At 58.6% G+C, this 16,469-nt stretch overlaps 1 protein-coding gene across 1 annotated transcript in view; it reads right to left on the bottom strand.

Moving 5' to 3' along the window:
- Positions 1 to 16,222, bottom strand: part of EML1 (EMAP like 1) — a 146,292-nt gene extending 130,070 nt beyond the window's left edge. The window contains exon 1 of the mRNA XM_070412933.1: positions 16,118 to 16,222. Within this exon, the coding sequence (XP_070269034.1) occupies positions 16,118 to 16,145 (28 nt within the window). The 5' untranslated portion in view covers positions 16,146 to 16,222. The remainder of the gene's footprint in view (positions 1 to 16,117) is intronic.
- Positions 16,223 to 16,469: the final 247 nt, after the last annotated feature.

Raw genomic sequence — 16,469 nt, 5'->3', positions numbered from 1 at the left:
AGGAAGCCCGGTATCCAATGCATAATTTATGAGGATGAGCCTATGCATATTCATGAGCTCATTGCCTTCCAAGGTCAGTTGCTGTCTGTGAAAAATCCTCACATAATGAATTATTGCCTGAGGGGAGGTTCTGGGTTCAGCACAGGCCTCCAGGCCTCAAAATGACTCCAATCCCTACACCTTGCTTTGAAGAAAATGCTCCCGTCGGTGCCTGCCTTGGGTCAGATGTGGGGAGGCGCAGAGAATGAAGCCTCCACCTTCGGGAATCCCTTAGCCCCCAGGCTGCCCAGGGGAGGCCACACCAGCAGCATTCCAGGGAAACTGAGGCAGGTGTCTTTCCCCAAACAACCCTGCACACACAGTGGGTGGAACTCAGTAATCAATCCTCCTGTGCCTCGGATCACATAATAGCAAGAGCCAAAACGCCACTTGGCTGGTTTTTACTCTCTCTTGGCCTCGGTCTTGCCATCTGTTGACTGGGAAGGCTGATGCCTCCTTCCAGGGCCTCTAGGACTGGAGTGTGGCCCCTCCTTAGTGCCTTGCTGGGGCCCGGGTTTGCCCGGCAGTGCTTCCTCTTCCTCAGCGGCCAGAAAAGGGTGGGCATCGCACAGCCAGGGGGATCCTGGGCTCTGATGAAACACAGCAATAAGCACTGACTGTATACCAGGCACCGTGCCTGGCACTTACAAACAGTGGTGCATAGATAATGTGTGCACATCACACAGTTTGCAGTACAGGGGCCGGCACATAGTAGGTGCTCAATGAGTGTGAGAAGTCCTCTTCTCCGTCCTCAGTAGGACCGGTGCCCCCACGTATCGGAATTTGTCGGGTAGAGGTCTGTCCACGGAACTCCATACGGTGAGCTTCGTGGCGTTTGGACTATGAAATCAGGGCCGGTTCGTGTGGATTTGGGTGGGAGCGGGGGAGCTGAAAAGCTTTCCCAGACTAGTCAGAACCCAACCAAAATGTTACTCACGAAACCCAAGACACTGATTCATTTCATACCCCATCTGGTGCTTCTTGCTTACAAGCAATTCACACATGACTCAACTCTGTGCCTATTAAACATTCACCAGCCCACTTCCTCGTCCCGATAAACAGTCCTCCTGAAAGACAGGCCACCCACGGGAGTGGGCCCCTGAGCGTGTGCGGTGCACGCTGTGGGCAAGGTCACCCCCGAGGGTCCCTGGATGTGTGACCCGAATGTCCTCTTTGTTCAGGGGTGACCCCTGCTGTCACACAGGGCCCGTGCCGGTTCAATGTTCTGCTGCTACCATCTCAAAATGTGCATAACATTCTCGAACGTTATGCACAGGGCCCTGCAGATCTTCTGACCGGTCTGTGTGCACGTGTGTATGTCTGTGTGTCTGAGTGGGTACCAGGCCCACACGACCCTGGGATCATGAGTGTGAGTGCACACAGATGGGGTGTGTGAGGACTGTGTGAGGACTGTGGGGGTGGGGATTGGAGAAAGTGGACGTGATTGGGCATTGAGTGAACGTGCTGGAGGGTGCCTGAGACAGGGGCGTGTGAACCACGTGGGAAGCCCCAGATTCCACGGCCTACGTGGGACTCAAGAATGTGTCATTGTGGGGGGCCTCTCCCCCAGGGGACCTGCATGCACATCAAGATCTGAGAACCACTGGCCTTGGGCTTTAGGCGCTGGAAATCGAGGCTGATAAGGGTCACGCACATCTCAGTTTCCCCGCCCCACCTGGCACAGGGTCACGCAGCTCAGAACCCCCACCCTGTGATCTGAGTTCAGGTTCTAAAGAAAGAGAAGTCGCCGGGAACGCCAAGGAGCTGCACCGAGGCTGCTGTCCAGGGGAAGCCCAGCCAGAGGCCTCCCGCTGCTGCAGGGACTCCCGGCCCAGCAGGACGAAGAGCCTTGGTGGCCAGCCCTCCGCCTCCTGCCTCCTGCCTCCATCAGCAGGGCAGGGCAGGGCTGCCACCCTGATACTTTTCTGATTTATCACTGTGGGTCCTACCCTGAGCCCTGCTCCCCGGCGCCCCACCCCGCCTGGGTTCCTGGCCTGAGTCCCCCCGCAGGGAGGGAGACCCACCCTCAGTCAGAGGTGACTCATATTGGTCAACACTCCCCACCCTCAAAGCCATTGGGGGTGCCACCTCCAAAAGCACAGGGGTTCCTCACTGCCCCCTCCTGGGGCCCACGTGCTGACCTCACCCAGACAACTCCACTCCTAGACCCTCTTTTTTTCTTTCTCTTTCTTTCTTTCTTTCTTTCTTTCTTTCTTTCTTTCTTTCTTTCTTTCTTTCTTTCTTTCTTTCTTCCTTTCTTTCTCTCTCTCTCTCTCTCTCTCTCTCTCTCTTTCTTTCTTTCAATATATTTTTATTGATTTCAGAGAGGAAGTGAGAGGGAGAGGGAGGGAGAGATAGAAACATCAATGATGAGAGAGAATCATTGATCAGCTGCCTCCTGCACCGCCCCCATCGGAGGTTGAGCCCACAACTCGGGCATGTGCCCTGACGGGGAGTCGAACAGTGACCTCCTGGTTCATAGGTCAACACTCAACCACGGAGCCATGCCGGCCGGCCCTATGCTCCTTTTCGCTGCAAGTCATCCCAGGGGCAAGACGCTGTCCCTCACTGAGCACATCATGGCTGGGGCGGTGGCCGTGGGAGGGTCACCTGGGCTCTCTGAGCCTCAGTTTCCTCATCTGTGAAACAAGCCTTTGCCTGTGTGGACCCTTGGCCTAGGGCCTGGCTCCTGCCCTGTACCCTCCTTCAGGCGGCACCTTCCCCCTCACTCCCCCGAAGGCCCCTCCTCGGCCAGCAGACGCACATCTCAGTTTCCCCGCCCCACCCAGCACAGGGTCAGGAACAGAGCTGCCAATCAGCATCATTGTCAATTAGAATTGGAGTCCTGAAAGGTTTGGGGGTGGCGGGGAGATCAGCACCTCCACCGGCCCCAGGAAAGAAAGTGGTCCAGGAGGGGAGGATGTTGGCCCCCAAACCATCAAGAGAGGTGGGTAGGGATGTCATCGGTGAGGAGATGAGGGCTCAGAGAGGTTAGGTGTCTTGCCCAAGGACACACAGCTCGTGAGACCTGAGGTGTGAGCCCAGGGCCTTAACAGTGAGGCAGATGCAGACACGTTGCCTTTCTGAGAGGCATCAGCCCAGCCGAGCGCCCCTGGGCCTCTGGGATCGGGAGCCATCAGAAGTTGCCTGTCCCCTGTGGCTTAGCCCCTGTGGTCCCTCCCCTCAGCTCCCGACACAGCCCGGTGGCCGGGAGCCCGTGCCAGCCCTTCTATTATTCACGCCTCCGCTCGGCTGCCAGCGGGCCTGGGCCCAGAGGCCCGGGCTCTGCCAGGAAAGATAAGGAACCGACACCTGACTGGCCGCTCGGAGTTCCATCTCGATTTCCCCAAAGCACACAAAGGCCTGTTGTTCCCGGCCCAGCCCAGGCGGAGCGGGACCTCCTTCTCAGGGAAGGGAGATAAACGACCAGCGGGATGGCAGCCGGTTAGATTTACAGCTTTTCCTGCGGCCACCTGTCCCCTCCTGTGGCTCTGCACGGGTTGGAGCGGCCGGCGCCTGCCGGGGGAGGGCGAGAGCGGCCCAGGGGGGCTCTGGGGGCGGGAGGCATCAGCTCTCACGTGCCACACTTCCTGGGGCCAGTACCCCAGTGCCACGTCCGAGGTGGGGAAACTGAGGCCCACTCCGCTGGTGAGTGGCTCGGTCGGTGCTGCCTGTCCCGTGTTGGGTGCCCAGCTGACCCATCTGTCCTCAAACCAGGACTTGGAAGACGTGGATTCGCATGTGCGACCCACATCTCTGCCTCCAGCTTTACAGCCCGTCCAGTGGAAATTGAAAGCAGAAAACAAAGACGCAAGGTCACCGAAGGGAGCCCAGGGTCTCTGTGGCCCCGCCTCACGTCCCTCCCTCTCCAGTACCCAGAGCCGGGCTGCAGGCAGGTCTGGGAGCCGAGTCGCACCCTCCAGCGGCCTGACAGAGGTCCCTGGGCGTCACAGGGTTCCCTTGGTCTCTGGTCTCCCAGTGTCATGGGTGCCGCCTCGGGGGGAAGCAGGGAGCGGGGGGAGAGGAGACCCCGCCAAGCTGGTGCTGACTCGGCCAGCCACAGGACTGGGCGACAGCAAGGGAGGGGCTTAGTGCTGGGACACATGGGCGTCTTCATGGTTGGCATTCCAGGAGCAGAGATGTCTTGTGCCTCCCCCCTCTCCCGCTGTGGTGAGGCCTTCAGAGACTGTCAACAGCAACCCCCCATTTCACACATCAGGAAACTGAGGCGCAGGGAGGGGACGGGATTCATCCATGAGCCCCCAGTGATGCAGGGCCGGGCCAAGGAGGGTTCAGACAGAGCGGCGTGGGGGCGCTAATGGACAGCCCTCTGGTTTTGTGGCCTGGCAGGTCTGCCCTTGAACCCGCACTCCTCCCTGGACTAGCTGTGTGGTGGCTCACCTCCTCCTACCCCCAGCCTCAGTTTTCTTGTCCATGAAATGGGAGTGACGATGAGACCTCGCTGAGAAAACAGCGCGCAGCCGGGCCTTGCAGCCAGCGCTCAGCCTGCGTGCTCCGTCAGGCCGCCGGAGGAGCACGGCTGGTGACATCACAGGGACAACAAGACCAGATGCTGAGCACCTACTATGTGCCAGGTGCTGGGCACAGAGGTGACTCAGGCATGGACACCGCCCTCGAGACAGTCGCCATCTGGCGAGGGGACAAGGAGCAATGGAGAGACAGGGAGCAGACCCCGCCTTGGTGGGAAGGGCGAGGGTGGGAGAGAAGGAGATGTTCTGGGAATGATGAATTCTTCCAGGAAGAGGGACCACAGGGCAGAAGCAGGTGGGACTTGTGTTGTGCCCTGACCGGAATCTGCCTGGCTGCACTTGGGGTGCGGGTGTGGGGAGGCTGGTGCTGAGTGCTGGGCAGGGAGCCTGGGGCGGCCAGCGGGGTCAGACCACCCAGGGAGGCCCCTGTGTGCCAGGCCTACTGGCTCAGGTTTAACCCCAATGGGGGATTCTCCCTGAGGGTCCCACTCGCTGGGTGTCAGGGATGCCAGGCCCCTGGGCTGAGATGAGCGGGAGTAGCTGGAAAGGGCCGGGGTGTGTGTGTGTGTGTGTGTGTGTGTGTGTAGGGGGGCGCGGGGAATGGGTGCATTTCCTGGGAGTCAAGACAGTGACACCACAGGTCTTTGCAGGCTGAATCCCCGCCATGCGCCCTGTGCCCACTGTGCCTCCGTCCCTGCTTCCCCTCACGGCCATCCTGAGGGGCCTCGGGTATAGACGGGGACACCGAGGCCAGCCAGGTGCAGCCACTCGCCCACACGTGGAGGACCCCCTCGCACCAAAGCCCCGCTCCTTCCCGCACAGCCTGCCTTCAGCTTCCTGCAGTGGTTCTGCCATTACCCACACAGGTCAGGATTCCTTTCCTTTTTCAGGCTTCACTATTAACAAACAAACAAAAACACAAGACACCCTGCTGGTTCTAAGATGTGTGCTTTTTTTAAATGTGTATTTTTAAAAGGCAGCAGCGGATTCTTCGAGGAGTCAGGCCACCCCGTCCATTGCCTCCCACTGACCCGTTTCCTCAGAACCATAAATTACTTTCTCTTTTTCCTTTTTCTTTTTATTGATTTCAGAGGAAGGGAAAGGGAGAGAGAGAAACATCAATAATGAGAGAAAGTCACTGATCGGCTGCCTCCTGCACGCCCCACCCTGGGGATCGAGCCCGAAATCCGGGCATGTGCCCTGGCCAGGAATCAAACCCTGACTTCCTGGTTCACAGGTCGACGCACAACCACTGAGCCACACTGGCCGGGTCATAAATTACTTTCTTAAGGGGCCAGGAAAACCAAGGGGAGAACGTGCACCTTTGCAGTTGGCAACCTGCCATTCACCAGCCAAAGAGGGTTTGGGTCTGGGCTCTGGAGCTCCCGGCACATCTGAACCAACAGGGCAGGCTGGATGGCATTTTAAACATCGCAGGGTCTGTTCACGGGGCCTCGGGGCAGCTCCATCGGGGACGCTGTGATTAATGACTCCAGCATGTGGGCAAGGAGGCCTTGGGTGTGGTGTCCCTTATCTTCTGACTCTGGGAATCACTGGAAATTAACATCCCCACTTGCTACCTTGCTGGTAAAACCCAGATGAGAGATCTCATTCCTCCGCTGCTCAAGACCCTCCCCTGGCCCATCTCACTCAGGTCAAAGGCATCTCACTCAAGGTCAAAGCCAGCTCACTCAGGGTCAGAGCCAATGTCCCTGCCGGGAATGCCACAAGGCCCTTCACAACCTTCTCTGAGTGCCTGTCCTGCTCTCCCCTTCGCTCTGCCCAACTTGACCTGCTGGTGTTCTCTGAAAAGACTTGGCACGCCCACCCCAGGGCCTTTGCACCTGCTGTTTCTTCTGCCAGGAACACCTTCCCTCAGCTGTTCCCAGGGCTCGTCCCTTAGGTCCTTCTCCAGTGTCACCTTCTCAGGGAGACCTTCCTGGCCTCTCTCCACAGCACACTCTCTCCCCTGATTCACTGCCCTCCATCCTTATCACCCTCATCACCATTGCACGTACTCTGATTATTTATCTTGTCTGTTGTCTGTCCGACCCCTCTCCACCTCTGAGTGTCAGTGAGTGGTGAACGACGGGTTGACTAAATGCTGCTGCCGCCTCTGCTGCTGGGACAGGGCTCCCAGCGCTTTCACACGGCGGGCTTCCCTGGAAGGGCTCAGTCCTTAAGAGGCAGGCCCACGTGCAGGGCTGTCCCCACCACGCACATGGTACAGCATCTCCCCGGGCCCTGGGTGGCTGTGCTGCCCTGGGATCTGGAAGACCCTTCCCTCCCTTGTCACCTCCCACTCATACCTCAGACCTGGCTTGGGGTCACCTCTTCCAGGAAGCCTTCCTTGACTATCCCTCATCACTCTCCCAGCACACACTCGCTGGGTACTCATTGTCCATCGGCTGCGACAGGCTGTCCTCTGTGCCCCAGGACCCAGCTGCGGCCTGACCAACAGCAGGTGCTTGGGACACAGTGGGTGGCTGAGTGATTGCTTGCATGGTTCCTTCACCTGGAAGGTCTTTACAGACCTGCTCTAGACGGGTTCCTCTCACTGCTGGGGAAACTGAGGCCTGGAAGATGGACGGCATGGGAACTAATTCGTGTCCGGCATCTCCTCTGAGCCAGGCACTCACGTCTGAGCAGAGTGGCTCCTCCCCTGGGCACCCCTGGCTTCTGTGGAACCCTCGGTGGCCGTTCCTTGGGGGGCAGAGGTCATAGCCCCGAACTGAGGCCACGACCGTGGCATGCTGGGATGCCCAGCTTAGACTGGGTCCTTCTGGAGACTTGGGGTCCAGGTCTCATCAATGAAAGGGGTTTCTAAACCCCAAAGCTTCTCTTTCCCTATCGAGAGAAAAGTCTGCAAGGCACGGAGACGGGGAAGCAGGAGTGGAGGAGCGGGTGGGGGGGCGGGGGGAGAGGGCAGGGGTCACAGGCAAGGAGGGCACCAGCTCTCTCGGGGCAAAGCCACCTGGAGGTGGGTTCCTGAGACCCTTGGCTGTTTTCCTTGGGTCCCCAGCTAGACCCTGGGGTGGGGGAGGGGGTGCTACCGCTTCTCTGAGGAATCCTGTGTTGGTGCCTATAGCGGGCTCACGGGTGGCTCCGGGATGTCAGGCCCTCATCCCTGGGCCCTTTGAATGTTTCCAGATGTGATTAGATGAAGGGTCTCATGACAGGGAGATCCTGCTGGGTTGTCGGGGGGCCCTAAACACCATCACATGTGCGCTCATAAGGGAAGCGGGCAGAGGTTTGCCAACGAAGCGGAGCGGGCGAAGCGGCCACAGAGGCTGCCTGGAGGGATGTGGCCAGGGGGCAGGAGCACCTGAGCAGGAGACGCTGGAAGGGGCAGGGGACGGACGCATTCCCCCCGAGGATCATGACCGTGCTGACACCTCCACTTTGGCCCTAATCCCAGACTCCGGGCCCCCAGAGCTGTGAGAGAATAATTCCTGTGGCTTCAGACCCCAAGTCTGCGGTTGTTACAGCAGCCCCCAGGGTCTAATACCAGGCCGTCCAGGCCAGCCTGTGCAGGGGCAGAGGGGGCCGGGAGGAGGTGAGAAGCTGGGGGGCCCTGGGGGACGGAGCCCCTTGGGACCAGGCTATGTGGAAGGTCCTGTTGTAGTATTTCAGTCCCCCTGGGCAGCCATCCTATTGGTAGCGTCAGAGGCCCATAGCGATTACATGACTTGCAAAGATCCTACCGCACCAGGTGGCAGAGCGCGAATGCCAAGGCCCAGCAGTCTGAGCCCCGGCCACGCCTCCTCCCTGCTTCTCACCTGCTGCCCGAGGGGCTGGGACGCAGTGGCAGGATGAGGGAAGAGCCTGGGACTCCTGGCTGGGGCAGCGGCCACCCCAGCCCGAGCCTGGGGTCACCTTCGGATAGGACCGGCCATTCCCGGATTAGAGACTCAGCAGAACACCCAGGGCCCTCGGGGTGGCCTCTCCCGTTTCTCCCTCTGGCTCCAGAGCAGAACGGAATTGGACCCCTGGGCGTCGGACGGGAGCTGGGTGGCAGTGGGCGAGTTTCCCAGCTGTGATGAGCTGATCCGCTCCCTGGACTCCCGCCTGACGCTGGCTCAGGTTACTCTACACAATCAGCCTGACCATCAGCACCTCCACGGGCCCCAGGCCCCGCCCAGCCCCATGGGAGGATGCTCCTGGCCTCTGTCCAGGGCTCGCCATGACACACGCAAGCTTGCAGGTCCAGGAAGCGCAGCGCCAGCCCCCTCGGGAGCAGCCAAGGGGAGGAGGCCAAGGAATTCCAGACAAGAAAAATGCAAGGGGCCTCTTGACCAGGAACCTGAATGATGGGCTGGGCTCGTCTTCACCGAGCCTGTGCCCCGGACACCCACCTCCGGGGCTGTGTGGACGCGGCCGGGTCGCCTGGCCTGCCCACCCGAGCAGAGCTTCAAAGCTGGGGAGGAGTCACCTGGGCTGGGCCAGTGTCTGGTGATGGCATCGCTTTCTAAACAGGCTTGGAACTTGCAGAGACACCGAGATTTCCAGCTTTCTCCACATCCCTCCCTCCCACCAGCCTTCAGGGGAAGGACTCCAAGCCCAGCCTGCAGCTTCAAGCAGCAAACGTTTGCTGGATGGCCACCCTGTGTCAGAACCCAGAGCATGTCTTTGCCCCCATTTTACAGATGAGGAAACTGAGGCCTCAGTCCCCAGAGCCGAGAAGTGATGGCGAATAAGTCCAAGATGCTCGACGCCATGAGTCATGAGGGTAAGCGCCTATAGAAACCACACAGAGATGCACAAGCACCGAGACACATGGATCCCAAAGAGAACAGCAAGGGTCGGCGGGGCCGGTGGGAGCCGGAGCCTTCATTCCCCGATGGCGGGAATGCACCGGGGCGGCCGCTGTGGAAAACGGTCCAGGGCCCTCAAAAGGCGAAACGTAGCGTCACCATATGACCCAGCGATTCCACTTCAGGTGCACACCCACAAGAGGTGAGAACATACCTCACACAGCACCTGGACACTAGTGCTAGGGGAAGGGAGCCCACATTTCTTAGCGCCTACTGTGTGCACTCTCGGTCACTGCTCTAGCCACCTCAGTCTATTAACCCCACGAACGAGGAAACGGAAGTGTGAGGTGAAGGCAAGTCCCCCAGCTCTTCCCTCGCACCACCGTGCCAGGCAGGACACCCGGCACGTAGTAGGTGCTTAGTAAGCACCTGTCAAACCAGCATGTGCACTGGGCTCAGGAGCTCACGCTTTCAGTGGGAAGAGCAGGAAGGGTGTTCTCTGCCGCCGAGCCAGTGTTTTGACATGTTTTTCCACCAGAAATAAATGAGGCGAGATTCCTAGAGGATGTGTTTAAACTTGGTAGAGTTCTCCAAACAGTTTGGCTTGGAGGTTGGCATGTAGGACCCAGAGCTGCAGGAGGGTCGGATCCCCCACGCAGAGCCCAACCGTCCCCAACCAAATCCCAGCTTTATTCCTGGCCACTCAGTCCACATCAGCGGCTCCGAGGGACAGCCTCTGGTCTCGGAAAACGTTCTTTTTAAACCAGGTTTCATCTCAGCCTATGAAACGATGTGTGCTATCCATCGCCACAGCCCTCTGTGGGGCTGTACATTTTCATTTAAATTAGTTTACTTATATGCTATGAAAAGTTAACTGGGAAGCCTGTTATTAAAGTGAGGCAGCAGCCTCTAGCTGGTGGGGTCATACAGGCAAGGAAACGGCGTCTGCATTAGCGGGATGAATCACAGACTTCTCATCGTCCTTATTTTCCAATATTTTTCTATAATCATTTCCTTCTCAACTCATATCCCATTTTTTAAAAAATACGTTTTTATTGATTTCAGAGAGGCAGGGAGAGGGAGATAAGAAACATCCATGATGAGAGAGACTCATTGATCGACTGCCTCCTGCACGCCTCACGCTGGGGATGGAGCCCGCAACCCGGGCCTGTGCCCTGACTGGGAATCGAACCATGACCTCCTGGTTCATAGGTCGACGCTCAACCACTGAGCCAGGCCAGCCGGACCATCACCCATTTTTTAATGTTGACTACATTTATTAAACAGACTCATGAACTAGCCATCCCAACTCCCTCTTTTGAGCCTTAGCAAGTAATAAATCAACGGAGCTTTAGGGCAATTAATAGGTATTGCTTTTCCTCTGGTGTCCTGACCAAATCTCTCAGAAATTTGTTTTTGTGCTTTTAAATGCGAATTCGAGTCTGCAAGAGAGCGATGTTTTGGAAAATCTGGCCCCTCGCTTTGTGATTTGCATGTTGGAGGCTTCATGAACTGCCTCTCAGAGGCTCCGGACCACAGAGCATGTGATATGCTCTGAGCATTTCTTAATTAAAATGTGTCACTTTAAAAAAGGAAGTCACCCGGCCGGTGTGGCTCAGTGATTGAGCGTCGACCTATGAACCAGGAGGTCACGTTTTGATTCCTGGTCCGGACATATGCCTGGGTTGGGGGCTCGATTCCAGTGGGGCACATGCAGGAGGCAGCCTATCAATGATTCTCTCTCATCATTGATGTTTCTATCTCTCTCTCCCTCTCCCTTCCTCTCTGAAGTCAATACAAATGTATAAAATAATAAAAATAAAAAAGGAAGTCAATGGCAAGCAAAGCCAGAAGGGGCAGATATGACTACTGGTCACTGATGGAGGGCTGTACTCCGCCCTCTGGCCGTGTGGTGTGGCCAGGTGACTGCTTGAGCCAATGAAATGCAGGTAGCAACAAGATCAGTCACTTCCTGGTGGGAACATTTAATGCCAGTGTGGCATCTCCGCCTGCCTCTTCTGCCTCAAGCCCGGGGATGCGTGGGACACACCGCGGCATCGGGCTGAGCCACTGGGCAGGGGAGCTGCCCTGGGAGTGCCCAGTCTGCATGGCAGTCCTCTGTTGCTTTAAGCACTGAGATTTGTTGACTACAACCTCCCCAGCCCATCCTGAGGGGTAGAGTCAATAAAACACAAAGGGGCTGTTTCGGTAGACACAGAAGTGTGGGATCAGCGGGTGGGTGACAGTGCATGTGTGACCTGTGTCAGGACCAGCTTTTATTCTGATGGCATCGTTTCAAGAAAAAACAATCAAACAGATAAGTGGTTGCAAACACTAACAGCTTTGTTCCATTTTAAAAACACAATAAATCAACACATAAAATCTATCTTATTATGTCAAGAAATGGATCAATTAGAATGGATCCAATATTTTAAAAGAGCAGAAATGGGTAACTTCCGCTTGCCTGTTGATTTCCCAACAGCTTCAAGAGAGAGTGGAAAAAAGGGAGGGGGTGAGGGAGAGAGAAACATCTAAGTGAGAGAAACACATCGATTGGTTGCCTTCCAAACGCGCCCCACTCAGGGCTGGGGATCGAACCTGAAACCCAGGTGCATGCCCTTGACCAGGAATCGAACCTACAACCAACCCTTCTGTGCTCGGGCCGATGCTCTATCCACTGAACCACACCGGCCAGGGCCCACAGCTTCTAACCCAGTGGTTCTCAACCTTCCTAGGGCCGAGACCCTTTCATACAGTTCCTCATGTTGTGGTGACCCCCAATTTCATCATTACAAATTGAACATAATTAAAGCATAGTGATTAATCACAAGAACAATATGTAATCATATATGTGTTTTCCAATGGTCTTAGGTGACCCCTGTGAAAGGGTCGTTCAACCCCCAAAGGGGTCGCGACCCACAGGTTGAGAACCGCTGTTCTAACCTGCCTTTCTGGTCAGAGGTGTAAGAGCCTCAGGGTCCTTGGGACACTGGGAAAAGGACTCAGCCACAGGACTGAGCCACTCGCTGCTCGGAGGCACTCTGATTGCGAGAGGACAGCACATGGCAGGTTCTCTCTGCAGTCCCTCCGCCCCCAGCACTGAAGCCATCCCGGTACCTCCTTGGCGCCAGAGTCTACACTGGCTCCCGATCGCCCAAGACACGTAACTTGAACCCGATTTTCCCGCCTAGAAAGGGGGCAGCCCTCACCAGCATGAGGGGAGCAACCTGGAAAGATGCTGAGGCCCAGGGACCACGCCCGCCTCTCCTGGGAGAGACCCTCCCTCCCCACCTGCGGCCTAAATAACTGACGGGCTTTCCTTTCCTCTCCCAGGCCAGTCAGTGACTAGGAGAGCACCCTCCTTGCACCCAGGCCGAGGGAGATGCCGTGAGAGCCAAGCAGGGGGGCCTTTAGGGGTGTCCAGAGAGTTTTTCAGCACCACCACCCCCCCCGAGTCACTTGGAATCCCTCCAGGAGCTCGGAACACTCCCCACTCTACAAACGGGGTGACTGGTGCCCAGAGTGGGGGGCTGGCGGGAGGTGACAGGAGGAGAGAGAGGGTCACTCTGCTGGCTGAGCATGTGCTCGAGTTAGGGGTGTCCATTCTCACCTCACCCCCGAGGCAAGGCCAGTGCCCACCCAGGGGAGGCTCAGAGAGGTTCGGTGACTTGCCCAGAGCCACAGGCAGGGAGTGGCAGCACGGGGACTCGAACCCTGGGCTCCGGTGGACGGCTGAGGATGCAGCGGCTGCTCTCTGGTGCTGGGAACTGTAAAGTGGCTTTGCTGGAAACTTTCCCAAACACCAGGGGACTGACAGCCCAGAGGCTGGGTTCTCTTCCGGCGGAGCTCTGTGGACGGGAGAGCGGGCGGGTCCGGTCAGAGGCAGGAAAAGACCATCAACAGACCCAGGATGCTTGGAGCCGGCACTTCCGGCCCCCCATCCAGGCAGTGCCAACTCAGACACCGTCCCCGGGACCAGCGAGGGACCGACAGGGCCCCATCCTACAGATGAAACTGGGCCTCGGCGGGGGAGTGACCCGGCCATGCCCCACCTCACTGAGGGGCAGAGCCAGGCCGGGATCGGGGCAAGTGTAAGGGCAGCACCTTCCCTGGACGTGTGTGGGGCTGGCAGTTGGGGGTGCAGCTGAGTTTCTGCTATAAATACGATGCTGACTCGGTAACCTTAGCCGGCAGGCTCCCGGCCCAGGCCTGGGGCCACACATCCTGCAGCCGACAGCCTACACTGAGCTCTGCTCCGTGGGATGCTCCTGCCGCCCTAACAAGGCGCCACGCTTTTTGTGTTTCCCCCCCCACACACACACACACATTTTGTTATAGGCTCCATGTTATTGGGAGACAATGTCGAGCTGCCATCTCTGAAATGAGGAGCCCGAGGGCCAAATACGCCTCTGAGACCACCTTCCCCAAGGGTGAGAGCAGCCCCCCCCTCCCCCCCCGCCGAGAAGGGGCACCGAATCTGAGTTCTGCACAAACAGGGTCTGTGGAGCTGGGTTCGAATCCCAGCCTTACCGTTCACCAGTGTGGTGATGTTGGGCGATGTGTTTGCCGCTCTGAGCTTCAGTTTCCCTGGCTATACTGTGGGGTTCACGCCACGCCCCCTCTGGGGGTGGAACGCTGTGTCCAAAACGGCCAGGACACGGGACACAGCAGACGATCCGTTCCCTGCATTCGCGCGGCGACCGCAGCTCACTCGCTGGTGGAACAAGGACACCTACCACTGCTCACAGAAAGCCTGGCATTATTTTAACAGCTTTACATGCTTTCAGTCACTTAATCCTCCCTGGAACGTGAGAAGCTAATGTCCCATTATTGTCCCCATTAACAGATGAGGAAACTGAGGCACAGTGCCCTTGAGTAATCTGCCCAAGGTCACTCAGGTAGCAGGTGGGGAGCTGAGAATTTTGCAGCTGTTGACACAGGCCCAGGGATTGGTTCCTGAAAATAGGCACAACTATGTCCCAGCAGCCTCCTCGGCCCTATGGCTTCTGCGGTCCCTATAGGAGACCGCCCCCCCCCCCCCCCACACACACACACACACAGCCCTGTACCCGGGCGCTGTCTTCACATCTACCAGCCAGGTCCTACCACAAGCCCCACACAGCGGAGACCAAAGGCCAGCAGACAGCATTTTACAGGCGGACGGGCCCCTGCTCAGCCAGGGTGGGCAGAGCCAGGATGGTGCCCGAAGGCCCCCAACCCAGGTGACCCTCTTCTAAAACGGTGAAGGGGCATGCAGGCTGCCTCCCCCAGCCTCCTGGACACACAGGCACCATCAGACACACACATGCTCAGGGCTCATTCCATAGCCTGGCGGCTAAATATTATCCTGGCCTTCCTGAAATACACATGTCCAGGGGTGGCTTTACAAGCTGCTAAAAGCAGGGCCGTGTCCCTGGTGGAGGGAAAGAGCTATTCCGGGTTCGTGTCAGGTGTGGACAGAGCCAGCCAGAAAGGGCCTGTCTGCCCCCCTCCACTCCCCCCCCCCAATGCTGGCTCCTCGGCCTTCACAGCCACGGCGGACAATTCCTGGCAGTCAGCACCACTGGCGCCCGGCGACAGAGGGTGAGGTCAGGCTAGGTTTGTCGGGGTCCCCCCCAACACACACACACACACACACACACACACACACACACTGTTCCAAATCTGACTCAGCCAGGCCCAGGCGCCGGGACTGTCCGTCAGACACCATTCAGGGCGGGGCCACACCACCAACACCCCCAACTCAGCCGGACCCCGGGGACAGCGCCAGTGATTCTCCCCAGCGGTTTGACAAATAAGGAATCCACAGCTGTGCAGCGGCGTAGGCAGGGTGGCCCGGCTGGAGGGGCCGGACCAGGACCCATAGGCCCCTGCACCCCTGGACTCCTGCCCAGACCCCCGCCTGATGCTTCACAGAGGCAGCCTGGGGCGCTCCCTGCACACCAGGCACCGGCAGACGCTCCACAGGCTACCGTTCCCCCTCACACCTCCTGTGCTCAGTCCCGTTACCACTGTCCCTTCCCCTGGGGACACTGAGGCTCAGAGCAGTTCAGCCACCTGCCCAAGGTCACCAGGTTGCAAGTGAAAGATCTGAGGTTTGAATTCACTCCAGAGTCCTCCATGTGCCCCCTGGGATTTCACTGTCCCTGGCCCAGCCCCACCGCGGCGAGCTCAGGGACATGTCTACCTCACAGCTTTGCCTTCAACGGGAAGGAGCCAGGCGCAGCTGGCCAGGGACCCACCATCGCCCTCACCAGGGGCAGGACAGAGGGCACGGGGCAGACCCAGTGTCTGACCGCCTCTCCGCCTGCCTGCGTCCCCAGCCGTCTCCAGCCTGGAGGACCTGGGGGTCCATGCTGGCCGACCAGGGGCTCAGAACTCCCCCCGGGTCTCAGACCTTCGGGGAATTGGTGGAAACTGTGGGCTCCCCACTCAGATAAAAGTTCACACACTCATTTGCCCACAGTTCCTGCTCCATGGCACCCTGAGCCCACCCCGGGGTCCAGCCACAGCCCAGGACGCCCCCCCCCCCCCCCCCGGCACTGTGGGCCAGCTCTGGGCACCCTGGCTGACAGCGGCAGGGTTTGTAGCAAGCACAGCTTCCTGCTGCAGCCTCCCAGGGAAGCAGGGGTGCGGCGGGGGGCAGAACTTTGCTTTGAAAGTCAAGCTACCCCCTCCAGGAGCACAGGCCACCCCCTGGGCATCAGGCCAGGAGGCAGGGGATCCAGCCCCACAGCTGCCTGCAGCCTGGGGAGGGGGGCAGAGCTCCCTGCGACCAGTGGCCTTGACTCTGCAACCGGACCTGTGGTGGGTAAATATAGCGCTGCCACTCACCGGCGGAGGGGCCCTCGCCGTCCGACATGGTGCAGGAGAGGCTCAGGCAGCAGCCGCCGGCCTGCAGGGACGCTCGCTGGGAGCCCTCCCGGCTGTCACCCACCTGGTGGGGCTTGGGGCTGCCGGCCCTGCTCACGCCCAGTGTCCAGGCAGCGTCCCGCCCCCGCCAGCCAGGCCACCCCCCCATGCTGGGCTGGGCAGATAAGAGCGAGTTCCAGGGGCCCGTGCGATTGGTGGATAAATCTGGGCACTGCCCTCCCTGCCCGGGCCTCTCTCAGCGTCTCCGAATGGTGCCTGAGGAACCACGGCACCCTTGGGTGCCTGGTCAGCCCCCCAAACCTCAGCCCCAGCC

This window comes from Myotis yumanensis, unplaced genomic scaffold (assembly GCF_028538775.1).
Source record: "Myotis yumanensis isolate MYYU_CA2020_CCGP unplaced genomic scaffold, mMyoYum1.0.hap1 SCAF_1, whole genome shotgun sequence".
Taxonomy (NCBI): domain Eukaryota; kingdom Metazoa; phylum Chordata; class Mammalia; order Chiroptera; family Vespertilionidae; genus Myotis; species Myotis yumanensis.
Note: the sequence above shows the minus strand (reverse complement) of the source record. Positions and strands in the feature narration are given on the sequence as shown.